We start from the raw sequence: 17576 nt of genomic DNA, 5'->3' as shown, positions 1-17576 counted from the left end.
GTCATTAGGTTAAAACAGTGAAAAGTTAGACAAGTGTCTTCTACAAATAGTGCTGGAACAGCTGGATATATGATCCAGCAATCAAGCTCCTTGAATTTTAACCCAAAGAAGCTGAAAATGTACATCCACACAAAAACCTGCACGTGGATATTAATAGCAGCTTTATTCATAGTTGCCAAAACTTGGAAACAACCAACATGTCCTTCAGTACACGAATGAATAAGTTCACTATGGTCCATTGTACCTTCCCTGGTGGCTCAGATGGTTAAGCGTCTGCCTACAATGCGGGAGACCTGGGTTCGATCCCTGGGTCAGGAAGATACTCTGGAGAAGGAAATGGCAACCCACTCCAGTACCCTTGCCTGGAAAATCCCATGGAAGTGTGGTAGACTACAGTCCATGGGGTTGCAAAGAGTTGGACACAACTGAGCGACTCCACTTTCACTTTCACGGTCCATTAGACAATGGAATATTATTTAGCACTAAAAAGAAATGAGTTATTAATATCAAGCCTTGAAAAAGTATGGAGGCACCTTGAATGCCATATTACTGAGTGATAGAAGCCAATCTGTAAAAATTACATATTGTATGATTCCAACTATATGACATACCAGAAAAGGCAAACCTATGCAGACAATAAAAAGGACCAGAGGTTGCCAGGGCTTGAGGAGTGGGGTGGGGATGAATCGGCAGAACACAGAGGAATTGTAGGACAGTGAAAATACTGTGTGATGCTATAATGATGGATGCATGTCATTATATATTTGTTCAGACTCACAGAACATACAGCACCAAGAATAAGCCCTACAGTAAACTATAGACTCCAGGTGACTAAAATACTTCAATGTAGGTTCATCCTTGGTTTAATTAAAAAAAAAGTATTATTCTGGTGAGTGATTTTGATAATGGGGGAGGCTATGCATGTGTGAGTGTGAGAGTAGTGGTGTGTAAGAAATTTCTGTACCATCCTCTTGATACTCTTATAAACCTAAAACTACTCTTAAAAGACAAAATCTTTTTAAAGAGGTTCAACAAGTTCCTTGACCCAGTGGAACAGGTTCCTTCTACTCCACTGGAGGAGACAACCAGTCATTGAACGAGTATTCTGTGCCCTGAAGACATTAAAATGGGACAATGAGACAGAGAAAGGATGGTGAGAATCCAGTAGACAACTTCTTAGACAGGTAACCAGGGAAGGTCTTCCTGAAGAGGAGATACTCCAGCTGAAACCTAAATAAAGAGAAGAGACCAGTCACGCAAGGAGCTGGAGGAGAAGCAGTGTGGCAGAGGTAAGAGCAGAGACCAAGGTTCTGAGGCAGGAAGGGGCTCAGCGCCTGAGAACAGAAAGAAGGTCAGTGTGGCTGCACGTGAGTGGACGTGAGGCTATGCGATGTTGGAGCAGGGCAGCAGCCAGATGCCGTGGGACTTTTAGGTCAGGGTGAGGGCTGGCCTTTAATCCAAGGGTTCTTAGGGCTCTGAGGAGGGGAGGGCTGAGGCCTGATTTTGATTTAGTCTGAGGCCAGGCTCTCTCAATCTCAACTCACTTGTGGGCCCTCTACAGCGCAACAAGCTTCTTGAAGGTGCCCCCACTTCCTTTTCCACAATAGCTTTTGCACAATCTGAATTGCATTTGAGAGCTTCCTGTGTCTCTCAAGAGACCGGTCAGTGGTTTACCCCTAGTTCAGCTACCATAATCAGTCATTCCCAGACCTTCCTTCCTCGCCCTTCCATGGGGGCCTCAGTCTCCGCATCCACTAAGTGGGAGAGTAGGACCAACCGATACAGGCTGCCTTTCTGGTTCTGTATCTCTAGTTTTGGAAGTGACTGGAAGAGGATGCAGCGAAAGTGGGATCCGAGGGAGAAATGAAAGTGAAAGATGGGAAAACATTCCTCCAGCTTCCAGAAAAGTGGGCAGAACTGGGAAAGAGGGTGATGGGCGGGGAAGGGAGGTTTTAGAAAGCTGGGCAGGCAGGGTCCGTGTGACCCAGGCTTTCGCTTCTCCTAAACAGCCCCGGGGCACCATGTGATGCAGCCCGGGCCACAGAAGCAGCGAAAGGGGAAGCTAGGGGCTCCCCGACTTTCTCAAGAAGCGGAGAGCCGGACCGAGGCTGAGCTCGGAGGGAGAGGGGCCCGGAGGGCCGGGAGGAGGGGACAGGCTTACAGTCTTGGGAAGGGAGGCGGGGGAGGAGACAGCGGGCGGTGGAGGCAGAGGCAGGCCCCGTGAGGACCCCTCTCCCCGGAGTGCAGGCCAGGTGTCGTCAGGGAAAGGAACAACGGTTAAGAAAAGGCAGCCAACCGGGGAAACAGACAGGAAAGGAGGGGGAGGGGCAGAGCAGAGGCGAGAAAAAGGGTCGGCAGTGAGGATGACTGAAGGCAGGAGGAAGAGTTAGGGGCGGCAGGAGGGGAGAGGTGAGAGTTAGGGAGCAAAGAGGTAGAATCCGGGTAGCCCCCCAGGCCCCGTGGGGGCGAGAAAGACCGGGAGAGGGGACGCGGGAGCAAAGAAGAGGAAAGGGAGAGGAAGGGGGACCCCAAGGGGGTGAGAAAGGAGGGAAGGGAGGAGAGGAGTGAGGCCGCAGGGGAGGGGCGAGGGACTCGGACGGGGGAGGGGCGGGGGTTCGGCGGGGGAGGGGGTGGGTCCGAGTCGCTCCGCAGAGGGCCCAGGATGCCCGGGCCGAGCGCCCCCCGGGCGACCTGGGAGTCGGAGGAACGCCAGCCGCTCCTGGCGCGCAGGCCGCGGAGGCCCCGTCGGTGGTGGCGGGCCGCGGCGGCCGCGGTGCTGCTGGTGGAGATGCTGGAGCGCGCCGCCTTCTTCGGCGTCGCGGGCAACCTCGTGCTTTACCTGAACAGCGCCGAACTCAACTGGGCGGGCGACCAGGCGTCCCGCGCCGCGCTTGTCTTCCTGGGCGCCTCCTACCTGCTGGCGCCCGTGGGCGGCTGGCTGGCCGACGTGTACTTGGGCCGCTACCGCGCCATCGTGCTCAGCCTGCTGCTCTACCTGGCCGCCTCTGGCCTGCTGGCCTCCACCGCCTTCCCCGACGGCCGCAGCTCCTTCTGCGGAGAGATGCCCTCCGCGCACCTGGAGCCCGCCTGCCCCTCGCCCGGATGCCAGTACACCTGGCGCGCCACCTACTGCGCGCCCACCCTCTACGCGGCGCTGCTGCTGCTCGCCCTGGCCGCCAGCTCCGTCAGGAGCAACCTCACCTCTTTTGGGGCCGACCAGGTGAGTGGCAGAGGGCCGGGGAGTATGGCGGGGAGAGGGAGGGATCTGGGAGTCAGGAGGCTACGACTGCCGGCGTGACCTTGGACAAACCACTTCCCCTCCATGGGTCCAGTTTCCTTATTTGAAAGAAGCTGGGGTGGGGGGTGGGGAGTCGGAGTTTGCTTATTCCAACAACTAAAACGACAACAATAGCGACAATCTTAGTTGGCCTTTGACGATGTGTCACTTTCCGTGTTTTAATTCATTTCATCCTCTGAACTACTTACAGGGTAGGTAGGTGGATTATGCCCATTTTACAGATGAGGACACTGAGGTTACAGGACATTAATCAACCTTTCCAAGGTCTCATAGAGAGCAGCTCAAAAGGAGGATACGGCTACAAGGACTTCAGGCCCCATCAGGAGCCCCAGCTTTGTGTGTTATAGCCATCTGGGGGCTGCAAGAGGAGCAAGCCTTTTCCTGCCAGCTGTGGCAGAGGTGGAGTCAGACCTATTTGTTCACATCTTAGCTCTGCCGCTCATGAACCCTCAGCACTTGGGCCAATATCCTAACTACTGAGCCTGTTTCTGTACCCTTTTGGACAGAAGATGGCACATAGGAGAAATTCAATAGATATTTGCTAACTGAATGAGTAATCACCTGATTTATTGTTGTTCAGTTGTCAAATCGTGTCTGACTCTTTGCAACCCCATGAACTGCAGCACGCCAGGCTTCCCTGTCCCTCACTATCTCCCGGAGTTTGCCCATATTCATCTCCATTGAATCAGTGAAGCCATCCAACCATCTCATCTTCTGTTCCCCTCTTCTCCTCCTGCCCTCAATCTTTCCCAGTATTAGTATCTTTTACAATGAGTCAGTTCTTTGCATCAAGTTGCCAAAGTATTAGAGCTTCAGCTTCATCATGAGTCCTTCCAATGAATATTCAGGATTGATTTCCTTTAGGATTGACTGGTTTGATCTCCTTGCAGTCCAGGGGACTCTCAAGAATCTTCTCCAGCGCCACAGTTCAAAAGCATCAATTCTTGGGGCCTCTGCCTCCTTTATGGTCCAACTCTCACATCTGTACATGACTGCTAGAAAAATACCTAATAGCACAGCTGTATTTTGATAGCTCTACTCAGTGGGATGTTAGACAGTAATTTTTTAAAATATGTAACATGATTTGAAAAAAATCACTTACAATGTTAATGAGCAAAAGCAATGCAGAACTGCATACAGAATATGATCACAGCCATGTGAAAAGACCAGGTGTCTACAAAAGGAAGAAACTGGGAAAAATTGTAACAGTAGTGGGAACATGATGCTGGACTAGTTAGTTATACTTTTTTTACCTAACTGTCTGTTTTAAAATGCTCTTTAATTACATGTGTTACAATCAGAAAGGGGACATTTTAGAAAGCATCATTGCATCCAGCTGTCATCCACAGTCCAGCATCCAACATAGTCTCCAGTGTCCTTGCCAAGGAGTGACTCACCCAGCCTGTTTGGATTCCTTTGGTGATGGGGGATTCAGTGCCCCCAGGACAGCCCTCTCCATTTCTCAGCCCCCACTGACCTTCCTTCAGACCAGGAGACTCCCAAAATTTGCCACTGGGAATCTTTCATCTTCCCTTAACTCTCCTCTTCACTGACATCCCACCCCATCCCCAGGTGCCCTTAATGTGTGCCTTGACCTCATTGACCTCCAGAGGGCCTCAGCCATCTACTGCCTCCTGTCTCTCCCACCTCTTGGTGGCAGAACTGACCTCTCAGAGGCTCGGCCACTGGGCAGCATGGACTTTGGGTGGGGCCGGGCCAGGCTGAAAGACTGCCTAGGGGTCTGGCCTGACCCCTAGGGCAGTTCAGAAACACTAAAATGATTTGAGGCAGGGATGGACATGATTAGATTTGAGTTCTTTAAAATGGCTCTGGCCACAGGTAGACAGTTGATGGGGGTCACAAGAGTGGGCACACCAGAGCAGTGAGGAGGCTGTTGCAGAATTCAGGGGGGGCAGTCAGATGGGCTTGAGGGTGGGAAGGGTTGGCATCATCTGGCAGAACAGCCATACATAGGAGCCAAGTGTTTTAACACACTTGCTGGTTTCAGAACGGGCCATCCATCATTCTCAACAAAGTGGCTGCTCATTTTGGGAGAACTCATTTATATCCTGAATGGGCTGTCTGCTCTTCCCCTTAGAGTTGCAATTGTCATATTCATTTACATCCAGTTAATAAATGGAGTGACTGCTCGTTATGGGACTTATTCGATTTTCTGCTTAAAAGTCTACAGCAAGGATTTTCAGTGAGTGGACAGGCCTTTCCCTCTTTATTGCCAAGAGGATCCCTCAAAATCTCCAAAGGGATGCAGTTTTAAATGCATCTGTGTGAACTGTAATCTTACATTTGAAAAAGGAACAAAATACCTAGTTATCTTTTTCCTAGTGCAATCACAGAAGTTAAAGCTTGATAAAATCTGCTTAGCTAATGGATATATGTATCTCTGGATAGAAGAAGAATGATAGGTTCTGAGATTTGGGGAGTTGTTGAAGGGGTGATGGGGTACAGAATTGCTTATTTAGAGAGGTGACTTCCAGAGCTCACTGCTTTTTCAGATTTCAGATGTCTGGGCCCTGCCCCAGACCTGCTGAGTCAGAATCTGTGGACCAGGATCTAGGAGCAGGACAGCTGCCAGTACAGTTGATCCGAGCCAGCAGACCGGAAGTGGGCCTGGGGCTTGGCTGTCGCAGATTGATCCAAACCCTGGGTAAAGATTTTTCAGCCTTTCTGCCCTTGCTGGGGGGCCTGAATTTTTTTTTTTTTTTAAATCAGGCCAAAGTCTGCTCTTGGGGCTGCATCTAGGATCACTTCTGCTTTCCCTGATTATGCCAACTTTGTTTGACTGGGAGGCAAGTGGGGGTGGGGGCACAATAGAAAACTCTATTTGCATCTCCAAACTGCAGAGGAAATTCTCCATTGGACTTTGGTTCTTCCAGTAATACACATGAATCATATTTAATAATGTGGAGCAGACCCGAGATCTTGACTGGCTTTTTTCTGACTATGAAGGTTATGCACACTATGGTCTGCTCAAACACAAAAGGATAAATCAGCTAGAAATGAACAAAGTGGCATCAGAGACATCTGTTGTGTGCACCACTTAGTGACAATAAAAAAGCAATGTGTGTCAAGGGCATGAAGAAACAGCTGCGCCAAAATGTCCTTATCATTAACGAGTGACTCCCAAGGGAAGGGTTTATTCATTCATTCGACAAATATTATTGAGCATCTACTTAGTGATCAGGGATTAGGAAAGTGCCAGAATGCCCACCCACTGATGGAAGAAGTGTCTCTGTAGGAGGGTCATGCAGTCACAGAGAGTATGTCATGGCAGGGTGCCACCACACCTCCTTGGCCCTCACTCTTACCCCTGCTTTACAGGTGATGGATCTTGGCCGCCATGCCAGCCGCCGCTTCTTCAACTGGTTTTACTGGAGCATCAATGTGGGTGCCATGCTGTCATTGCTGGTGGTGGCCTTTATCCAACAGAACATCAGCTTCCTGCTGGGCTACAGCATCGTCGTGGGTTGTGTGGGCCTGGCCTTCTTCATCTTCCTCTTTGCCACCCCCAGCTTCATCATCAAACCACCCACAGGCAGCCAAGTGTCCTCCATGCTCAAACTTGCTCTCCAAAACTGCTGTCCCCGACTGTGGCACCGACACTCTGCCAGGTGAGGAGGGGGCTCTGGGGGGAGGGGCCGGGTGGTCCAGTTTAAAGATACTCTGGATCAGCTCCAGTGGTAGCCCTTCATGATGATGGGCACCTCTATGCCTGAGGAGGGTGGTGGAGATGGGGGGTGGTAAAGTTGACAGGGGACTAACTGTAGAAGGTATGAGGATGTTAACAGTCTTGACAGTGATGGAAGTGATGGATATAGGGATGATGGGTTATCAGTGACAATAACTTCTGGCAATAAATGCTGACCATGGCAGCAGAGGTGGTGGCTGTGGAGATGATTGTACAGTGAAGGCACTTGGGACAGAATTCTATACCACATTGATATTAAGTGTAAGAAAGACTAAGAAGTCAGCCAAACCAGTTTCTTTTCCCAAGGGAAGAAAACCATCCCCAAGGAAAAGAAATGCAACAAGGCAAAATGGTTATCTGAGGAGGTCTTGCAAATAGCTGAGAAAAGAAGAGAAGCAGAAGGCAAAGGAGAAAAGGAAAGATATACCCATCTGAATGCAGAGCTCCAAAGAAAAGCAAGGAGAGTTAAGAAAGCCTTCCTAAGTGAACAAAGCAAAGAAATAGAGGAAAACAATAGAATGGGAAAAACTAGAGATCTCTTCAAGAAAATTAGAGATACCAAGGGAACATTTCATGCAAAGATGGTCACAATAAAGGACAGAAATAGTATGGACCTAACAGAAGCAGAAGATATTAAGAAGAGGTAGCAAGAATACACTGAAGAACTATACAAAAAAGATCTTAATGACTCAAATAACTATGATGGTGTGATCACTCACCCAGAGCCAGACATCTTGGAGTGCAAAGTCAAGTGGGCCTTAGGAAGCATCAGTATGAACAAAGCTAGTGGAGGTGATGGAATTCCAGTTGAGCTATTTCAAATCCTAAAATATGATGCAGTTAAAGTGCTGCACTCAATATGTCAGCAAATTTGGAAAACTCAGCAGTGGCCACAGGACTGGAAAAGGTCAGTTTTCATTCCAGTCCCAAAGAAGGGCAATGCCAAAGAATGTTCAAACTATTGCACAATTGCATTCATTTCACATGCTAGCAAAGTAATGTTCAAAATTCTCCAAGCCAGGCTTCAACAGTACATGAACTGTGAACTTTCAGATGTTCAAGCTGGATTTAGAAGAGGCAGAAGAACCAGAGATCAAATTGCCAACATCTGTTGAATCATAGAAAAAACAAGAGAATTCCAGAAAAACATCTACTTCTGCTTCATTGACTACACTAAAGCCTTTGTGTGGATCACAACAAACTGGAAAATTCTTAGAGATGGGAATACCAGACCACCCTACCTGCCTCCTGTGAAACCTGTATGCAGGCCAAGAAGCAACCAGACATGGAACAATAGACTGGTTCAAAATTGGGAAAGGAGAATATCGAGGCTGTATATTGTCACCCTCCTTATTTAACTTATATGTAGAGTACATCATGAGAAATACCAGATTGGATGAAGCACAAGCTGGAATCAAGACTGCTGGGAGAAATATCAATAGCTTCAGATATGCAGATGACACCACGCTTATGGCAGAAAGCAAAGAGGAACTAAAGAGCCTCTTATGAAGGTGAAAGAGGAGAGTGAAAAAGCTGGCTTAAAACTCAACATTTAAAAAACTAAGATCATGGCATCCAGTCCCATCACTTCAGGTCAAATAGATGGGAAAATAATGGAAACAGTGACAGACTTTATTTTCTTGGGCTCCAAAATCACTACAGGTGGTGAGTGCAGTCATGAAATTAAAAGATGCTTGCTCCTTGGAAGAAAAGCTATGACAAACCCAGACAGCATAGTAAAAAGCAGAGACAGTACTTTGCCAACAAAGATCCGTATAGTCAAAGCTATGGTTTATCCAGTAGTCATGTACAGATGTGAGAGTTGGACCACAAAGAAGGATGAGCACTGAAGAATTGATGCTTTTGAACTGTGGTGGTGGAGAAGACTCTTGAGAGTCCCTTGGACTGCAAGAAGATCAAACCAGTCAATCCTAAAGGAAATCAACCCTGAACGTTCATTGGAAGGACTGATGCTGAAGGCAGGAGGAGAAGGGGATGACAGAGGACAAAATGGTTGGATGGCATCACCAGCTACACAATGGACATGAGTCAGCAAACTCCGGGAGATGGTGAAGGACAGGGAAACCTGGGATGCTGCAGTCCATGGGGTTGCGAAGAGTCAGACACGACTGAGTAAGCAACAAGAAGGGATGAAAGTTCTGAATAACCTCGCATATGCACAATGGCTGCCTTTTGCCCCTCTCTTCCCTGAGTTTATTGACTACTTATGCTAAGCAAACCTGTCTCTAGACCGTGGACCCAGTTATAGCTCCTATCCATGGAATCTAGACAGAAAAGGTATACAGCATGCTTTCTCCCGACCTGGTACATTGCTGTAAGGTTTTGTTTGAATGATCCATTGCTGCCTAACGAACCACCCCAGAACTTAGTGTCTTAAGCAACCACCTTTTTTGCCTCTCAAAATCCTGTGGTTCACTGGGCTCACCTGGGTAGTTCTGCTTCTTGTGTTGTCATGGGGGCTGCAGTCACATGGGGACTTGTAAGGGTTAGAACATCCAAGACAGCTCACATTCCTGGTTGGCAGTTGACGTTGATGTTGACAGTCAGCAAGCGCACCTTGGTTCCCCTTTGTGTGGCCTCACCCCCGAGCAGCAAGGTGTTTGGGCTAGGAAAGAAAGGAAGCATGCCAAGAGAAAATGTCCCAAAGGGCAGGAAGCGGAAGCTACGTGTCCCTTGAAGGCCTTTTGGAGTTTCAGCGTCCCAGAGCGTCACTTCTTCCTCAGTCTGTTGGTTAGCACAGTCACAGGCTTGCTCAGATTCAAGGGCAGGGCAGATAAACTCCGTCTCTCAGCTAAGAAGCGGCATCACAAACTGGGAGGGGAGAAGCTTACGATGGCCATCACACCGCACTGGTATGGGCCCTTTGGGCATCTCAAAGGATGAGCCAAGGCTCTTAGGTAAAAAGGGATTAGAAACTTCTCAAGACAAAGGGCAAAGGGTAAAAGTTGATCTTTCCTGCTTCCTAATAATGTCCCCTCCACCCCTACCTCTCCATTCCTTGGTCTGTAGAGAGAGGGCTCTCATGTTGCCTGTTAAGGAGGATGGGCTTGGAGACCACACCTGGGGAACTGGATTGTCTCAAATTGTAATGCCTCTTTCCCTGAGTCAGGCATGAACGGGGGCTTCCCTGATTCCCAGGCAAATCAACGCTATGAGTGGAAAAATCCCCCAAGACTCTGCCTGCCACAGCCTCTGGTCTTACTTCCCCCAGGACCCAAGAGGCTGACACTCTAGGATGGAATGAGCCTTGATCACCACCTCTGCTTCAGGGTTGATAGTGATCATATTGACAGTGGCAATGCCAACACCAAAAAAAAAAAAATTAATGGTGATAGGAATGCGAATTCCATGAAGAAGATTGCTTTGGTGACTGTGGTCACCGTACTAATGATGGTGCTGCTGCTGCTGCTAAGTCGCTTCAGTCGTATCCAACTCTGTGTGACCCCAGAGACGGCAGCCCACCAGGCTCCCCCGTCCCTGGGATGCTGATAGGGGTGCAAATGTTGATAATGTCGGTGAAAGTGATGCTGATGGTGGAGTGGAGGAGAGGAGGGCAGTGATTTCCTAGATGATGGTTGTGATAACTGGTGATAGGGGAATGGGATTAAAGTAGGGGATGATGGTGGAGGTGGGAAGGTAGCCATGGTGGTGGTGACAGTAGCTGCCATTTAATCTGCTGCCTCTTTGGCCCCTTAGAGACCCTTCCAGTGCCCAGCTGCTGCCTGACCAGAGGTTTCCCCAGCCTGGCCCTTCCCCACAAGAGGACATCGCCAACTTCCAGGTGCTGGTGAAGATCTTGCCCGTCATGGTGACTTTGGTGCCATATTGGATGGTATACTTCCAGGTCAGCACCTCTGCCCTTTCACTCTAGAGGAAATGGCTCCCTAAGCCCCTTAGTAGTCTCATCTCTCACCATAGATGCTCTGGACACATGGAATGAGGGTAGTGTGGTTCAGTCGCTAAGTCATGTCCAACTCTTAGAACTCTATGGGCTGTGTAACCTACCAGGCTTCTCTGTCCGTGGAATTTTCCAGACAAGAATACTGGAGTGGGTTGCCATTTCCTTCTTCAGGGGATCTTCCCAACCCAGGGATCGAACCCCCGTCTCCTGCATTGCAGGAGGATTCTTTACCATCTGAGCTACCAGCCCCTCCCCCCATCTCCCCTGTGGAATGGGGAAAGGGCTTACAAAGTGAACTGCAGGGAGAGGGCCTCACAAAGTGAACTGCTGCCTGTAGCAGCCAGGTGGGCCTTGATGCAAAGCTGTCCCAATAATTACATTCCCTGAGTGCACAAGGAGCTCTGGAGACGGGTCTGAGGCCCAGTGACTGAATAAATCACCCCATCCCTCCCAGCCTCAGTTTCTTATGTTAGACTAGAGGTCAGACAGCTCTGAAGCATTCTGATTCTCCGACTTGGCAATGAAAGCCCAGAGAAGGTGGGTCAGTTACCTGAGACCCTACAGCAAGTCTGAGACAAGCTCAGCACCTCAAGTGCTTTGCAACAGAAGTTCCCAGCCCTGGCTCTGCCTCAGAATCCACTGCAGAGTTTTTTAAAAATATACAGATTCCCAGGTCTCACCCCCAGATTTGTGAAAGAGAATTGCTAGGGGAGTCTGTAGTGTAATAAACTTCTCAGATGATGCTAATTCTCAGCGAGGTTTGAGAACCACTGCTTTCTCCCGCCCCGCAAAGTGTGTGGGTATGTGGAGGGTGGGCAACGAACTCCAGTCTCTAAGCCCCAGGCCCCACATCTGCTTTCTAGGAGTCTTGTTTCGAGATGCAGAAGATGGGGGTCGTTCGGGGTCAGCCTGCTACTTGGGGACAGCACAGAGGCAGAAACTGTCTGTGACGGGACGTTGTGTGTCCATGGTGATCCCCAGTCACACCAGTTGTTAGAACACTGACATCCTTCCATAACCAGTCAGCAAATAGCTGCTGCCTTGGTCAACCCAAGGGCCCTCTGCTGCCCCCGGCCCTTCTGTGGGATTCTATCAGATCCCCCTCCCTCACAGAGCAACTAACAGGGTAACACCTGGGATGGCAGGGCCCCCTGGAGTCTGCTCCTGCCGCTGTGTCCAGGGACACTCTGGTGGATCAGTGGCTATGCATCCCCAGTTGTGTCAACATGTGTGACTCAGCTTGGCTTCAGTGTCAGATAAGAGCTCCCCATGTGGCCAGCCATGTCATTATCTTACCCATGTCAACAAACATTTATCCACGAGTACTCTATGCTGGCCCTGGAGACATGAACATGAGCCAGACCAGCTGGGACCCCGGCTCTGGAGCAAAGCTAGGCACGTAGCCCTCAGGCCTGGGAACAGAGTGACGGAAGCTCCCCAGGAGCGAGGAGGGTGGTATAGTCTCTTCTCCCTGAGACTAGGAAAGGGGACAGCTGCCTGGCCACCCTGTACTGCTGCAGAGGAGTGCCTGACTTGGAGCTAGGAGCATCCTGGGGTGGAGGTGAGGTGGCCAGCTCTGTTCCAGCCTCACCTCTAGCTCTCTTGACAGATGCAGTCCACTTACGTCCTGCAAGGTCTTCACCTCCAAATCCCGAACATCTTCCCCAACTGCCCTACCAACAGATCCGAGGCTCTGAGAGCCCAGGGCAGTGTCTACAAGGTGAGAGACACATGTGCGTTCAGCCCCGATCTCGGGCCAGGCTGGGGGATTCCTCTGAGAAAAGGAAGACTGAAGCGGCCTCCACACTCCCGTCCCCCAGTGGCAGAGCATCCTTGGAATACAGAAAATGCACCTGGAGGTCCAGGCATCCTGCCCCTAAGCTCAGCTGTAGCTTGTACAAGACTTCAGGCCGGCTTCACTCCACTGCTGCTCTGAAGTGGCCCTCACTGCCCAGTTTGCACCAGACCCTCAGATCAGACACACTCGGGGCATCCTCATCTCTTCCTCACTTGCTCCCTCTCTGGAACCCCCAGATACTCAGATCTCTGCCTTGCACCAGAACTTTCCAAACCAGTTCCTTGCCATCTCAGAGACTCTTAAAATCAAAGACTCTTCATAATAATGAGAGCTATATGGCAGATAAATGACATACTAGGTGCGTAAAAAGTTTGTTCAAGTTTTTCTGTTAACACCTTATGGAAGAACTCCAATGGACTTTTTGGCTAACTGAATATTTGCTACTAAACCTCATGCCTTGCCCATGGCAGACATCACTAATCAATCTCGACATTCTATCATGCTGAGCCCATGAATGTTCCAGGCAGCCACAGCCAACTGATAGAAGTTAAAGGAAGCTGTTTGCCATCCCTGATCTAATCCATTCCCCAGTTGCACAGCCGAGGAGTGTGCATTCAGGGGAGGGGAACAAACTGACTCCAGGTCACGCAGGGACAGTCTGGATGGAGTCCAGGTCTGCCGACCCCAGTCCGAGCTCCTTCTGCTCTGCTCACCTGCCCCTCTTGGTTTCTTCTTGCAGATCCCAGAAGCCTGGCTGCTCCTGGCCAATGTCGTGGTGTTGCTGATCCTGGTGCCTGTAAAGGACCACCTGCTTGACCCTTTACTGCTGCGCTGCAAGCTGCTTCCCTCGGCTCTGCAGAAGATGGCCCTGGGGATGTTCTTTGGTTTCACTTCGGTCATTGTGGCAGGTGCAGTGTAGGGCCTGGGGGAGTGGGATGGCCTTTGTCTGGGGCTGGAGGGAGGCTGGTTCCCCCAGGGGCTGATGCTGGAGCTGTGGGTCTGGGCCAAGTACACCCTCCACCTGTGGGTGCCAGTCTTGGTTTCTGGAAGATGTGAACTGAAAGAGACCCTCCTCCTTGAGTCCAGCCTCCTTTCATTTTTGACAGATGAGGAAGCTCAGGTCAAGAGAGGAAAAAAGATTTTCCCCAGTGGGATGTAAGCCCCCTGAAGGCAGGGAATTTTTTTTTTTCTTTTTTTATTCATTGCTATGAATAATGAGGGGTTCTCTGGTGGCTCAGATGGTAAAGAATCTGCCTGCAATGTGGGAGACCCACGTTTGATCCCTGGGTCAGGAAGATCCCCTGGAGAAGGGCATGGCAACCCACTCCAGTATTCTTGCCCAGAGAATCCCATGGACAGAGGAGCCTGGCAGGTTACAGTCCATGGGGTCGCAAAGACTCGGACATACTTTGTTGAGCGACTGAACAACAACATGAATAATGAACATAGGTACTCAATAAGTGTGTAGAATGTGTTTTCCAAAGACACACAGCTGTTCAGTGGTTGGGGGACTTTTTTCAAAAAGTATTTACTATTTATTCTCTTCTTTCTTCCATTTCAAAAGGATTTGAAGCTGCAAAGCTGCTTACAAGAAAGGGCTCTGATAAAAGAAGCTTTGCATGCTACTGTACTGACCTCAACCCTTTCACTTTGTGACATAATGATCCTGAAGTTTCTTAGTGTCTCTGAACTTCATCTTTAAAAAGGAGAGAGTAATTCATTCAGACACTATGCAGGGCCTGGGCTCTGCCCTCATGGAATGTGGTCTAACAGGAGTGTTGTGAGGATTAAACAAGATGAAGTCAGTAAATCACTCAGCACCATGCCTGGATCATAAGTAGGAGCCAGAGGAATTAAAGCTCAGTAAACAGTATTGTGTTTGTTTACTGGAGGATGAAAGGATGAAAACCAAACTAGATTGTTTTTCAACTAGGTACTTTGGTAAATTTTGTCCTATATCACCCTCACAAGAATCCTGGGATTTTTATTCCTGTGTGCGTGCTCAGTCGCTCAGTCATATCCAACTCTGCGACCCCATGGACTGTAGCCCACCAGGCTCCTCTGTCTATGGGATTCTCTAGACAAGAATACTGGAGTGGGTAGCCAATACCTTCTCCAGGGGATCTTCCCAACCCAGGGATCTAACCAGTTTCCTGCACTGCAGGTGGATTTATTGCCACTGAGCCTCCTGCATGAAAGTACTGGGTCTCAGAGAGGTTAAGTGATTGGCCCAAGGTCACACAGCTAACCAGTGGCAGGGCCATGACTGGAACCCAAGTCACTTAATTACATAAATGGTTTTCATTCCATGAGAGCACAGCTGTCTCCTAAGCAATGAAGGGAGAGAAAATAAACTTGAAAGCCAGGTTAGAAATGCTGCTGTAATACTTGATGCTGCAGCAGAGGAGTCAGGTGATAGCATGGGAAACGGGCCAGCTTTGAAACCAGACACACTGAGGCACAAGCACAGCCCCAACTACTTATCAGCTTTGTGACTTGGGGCTGATTGCTTAAAGTTCTCTTTCTCATTTACAAGAATGCATACTAGGTGTCTCACCCATAACAGGCTCTCAATTAATAAGAGCTGTTACTGTTATTGAGTGCAAAATCGAGTTCTGAGCTTCCTAGCAGCTAAGGCAAAAAGGGAATAGTTGGAGGGCCAGTATTAATTTCCTTACCTGATGCCTGGTCAATCACTAGCTACTTAGGGAATACACGCTACCTGCCAAGCTCTGTCATGGGCAAAGCTGCCTAAAGGCTTCTCAGGTGGTGCTAATGGTAAAGAACCTGCCTGCCAATGCAGGAGACATAAGAGACATGGGTTCCATCCCTGGGTTGGGAAGATTCCCTGAGGAAGGGCATGGCAACCCACTCCAGTATTCTTGCCTGGAGAATCCCACAGACAGAGGAACCTGGTGGGCTGCAGTCTATGGGGTCGCAAAGAGTTGGACATGACTGAAGAGACTTAGCACAAGCTGCCTACAGTGGATCTGACTGTATTCCTTCTCTCTGCCACCAGGAGTCCTGGAGATGAAGCGTTTAGAATACATCAATCACAACCAGACTGTGTCCCAGCAGATTGGGCAGGACACATACTACGCAGCACCACTGTCCATCTGGTGGCAGACCCCTCAGTACCTGCTCATCGGGATCAGTGAGATTTTTGCCAGCATCGCAGGTACCCTGGACCCCCCCACCCCCACCCCCACCCTGCTCTTGCACAGGTGATGGGCTCTGCCTGGTGGTGCCTTGAAGTAAGAGGTTTCACGGGCTCAGCCTCTGGAGCTTGTCTTCGTGGAGGCAGGCAGGACCTTCTGAGCAGGGCTGCGGTCACCCAGTGGGGACTTGTCAGCACTAATCCCAGTGGGGATTAGAGGTGAATAAGATATTCCCATACCCAACTTCCCTGCAGTCCCCCTGGTGCCATGTTCCCCACCCTCTGTGTCTTTGCACTTGCTGTCCCCTCTACCTCCCTATTTCACAGATTGGATGTGAACTCCCATTTCCCCTTCAGTCTAAGACTTCCCCTCCCTGTCTAACTGCCGTGTTCTCCACGAGTCCGTCTCCAAGGCCCCTGGGCAGACGGGGGTCCTCTCTGCCCTCCCTTTGTTCATGTGGCCCAGGGCAGAGGGAACAGGGGCAGGGACAGACTTTGGGAAGAGACTTCTGAGGTTGAATCAAAATGATGTGGTGATGATGTGAAAGCTGGGCAGAGAGGGTTGGGGAGAGAGAGGGTGAAGGCCGGGCTGGCTCAGCGGTGCCATCACTGAAGTGGGAGACCCAGGAGGAAGGGGCAGAGGGGAGACAGCAGTGTGGGAGCAGCCAGGAGGACATGTCCAGACAGGGAAGATGAGCCGGGCAGAGGCAAGGGGCCATCCGGGGGAGGCCAGGAGGGAGGCTCGGTGAGGGTGGGGTGGGGGCTGTGGCCCAGGAGGCTGGGGCCTGAGCCTGTTCTCTGCTCCTCCCCCAGCCCCTTGGGTAACCCTTCCTCCCTCTCTGCAGGCCTGGAGTTTGCATACTCAGAGGCCCCACGCTCCATGCAGGGCGCCTTGATGGGCATCTTCTTCTGCCTGTCCGGGGTGGGCTCGCTACTGGGCTCCAGCCTGGTGGCACTACTGTCACTGCCAGGGGGCTGGCTGTACTGCCCGGAGGATACTGGTGAGTCTGGGGGGCTCCCCGGGAATGGGACACGGTTGGAAGGAGGCTTAGAAAGGGGGTGTCAACTGCGAAGTGCTTTGACCCCAGGCAGAAGGTAATGGCACGTTAGACTCAGGAGAACGAGGTTGGAGCCCAAACCTAGCCCACCGCCCACAGCATGGCCTCCCCTCCATGGGCCTCCATGACCCTAACTATCCAAAAGGAGTCTGAACTCAGCAGACCTCCAAGGCGGCTTCCTGCTTCTGGAACCCTGCCAGTCTAGTTAAGGGTCACCTTTCTTGGTCTGTTTTAAGCCCCTGAAAGAAGAGCCAGCTAACAGGACATTGTAGACGCCACAGGAAACACCCAGGGCAGCCCAGTGCTAGAGGATCATCTGCCCAGTGTGTTCAGATCCCACCCATTGCCCACTGTGACTTCAGCTGCCAGCCTCAGGAGAGCCCCACCCTGACCCAAACGCCAACCCCTCCTTTCTCCAGGGAACATCAACAAATGCCGAATGGACCTCTACTTCTTCCTGCTGGCCGGCATTCAGGCTGCAGCAGCCCTGCTGTTCATCATTATCGCTGATCGCTATGAGAGGGCAGCCAAGGGCCCAGCCCCCCAAAGCTGTCCCAGGAGGGACAGTGGCTGAACAGGGCCCCCATGCCCCACCCGCGCCTCTCTTCCCCCAACACAGACAGCAGCAGTCCCCGGC

General features: G+C 50.5%; 1 protein-coding gene across 1 annotated transcript; it reads left to right on the top strand.

Moving 5' to 3' along the window:
* The first annotated feature begins 2622 nt into the window (after positions 1-2622).
* On the top strand, positions 2623-17575 carry SLC15A3 (solute carrier family 15 member 3). Its single transcript, XM_019955095.2, has 8 exons — positions 2623-3220; positions 6638-6927; positions 10722-10869; positions 12536-12646; positions 13464-13632; positions 15744-15902; positions 16727-16882; positions 17359-17575. Exons 1-8 carry the CDS (start codon positions 2663-2665, stop codon positions 17511-17513), a joined length of 1746 nt encoding a protein of 581 aa, XP_019810654.2. The 5' UTR covers positions 2623-2662; the 3' UTR covers positions 17514-17575.
* The last annotated feature ends 1 nt before the right edge of the window (position 17576 follows it).

Source organism: Bos indicus, chromosome 29, assembly GCF_029378745.1.
Source record: "Bos indicus isolate NIAB-ARS_2022 breed Sahiwal x Tharparkar chromosome 29, NIAB-ARS_B.indTharparkar_mat_pri_1.0, whole genome shotgun sequence".
NCBI classification, from domain to species: domain Eukaryota; kingdom Metazoa; phylum Chordata; class Mammalia; order Artiodactyla; family Bovidae; genus Bos; species Bos indicus.
Note: the sequence above shows the minus strand (reverse complement) of the source record. Positions and strands in the feature narration are given on the sequence as shown.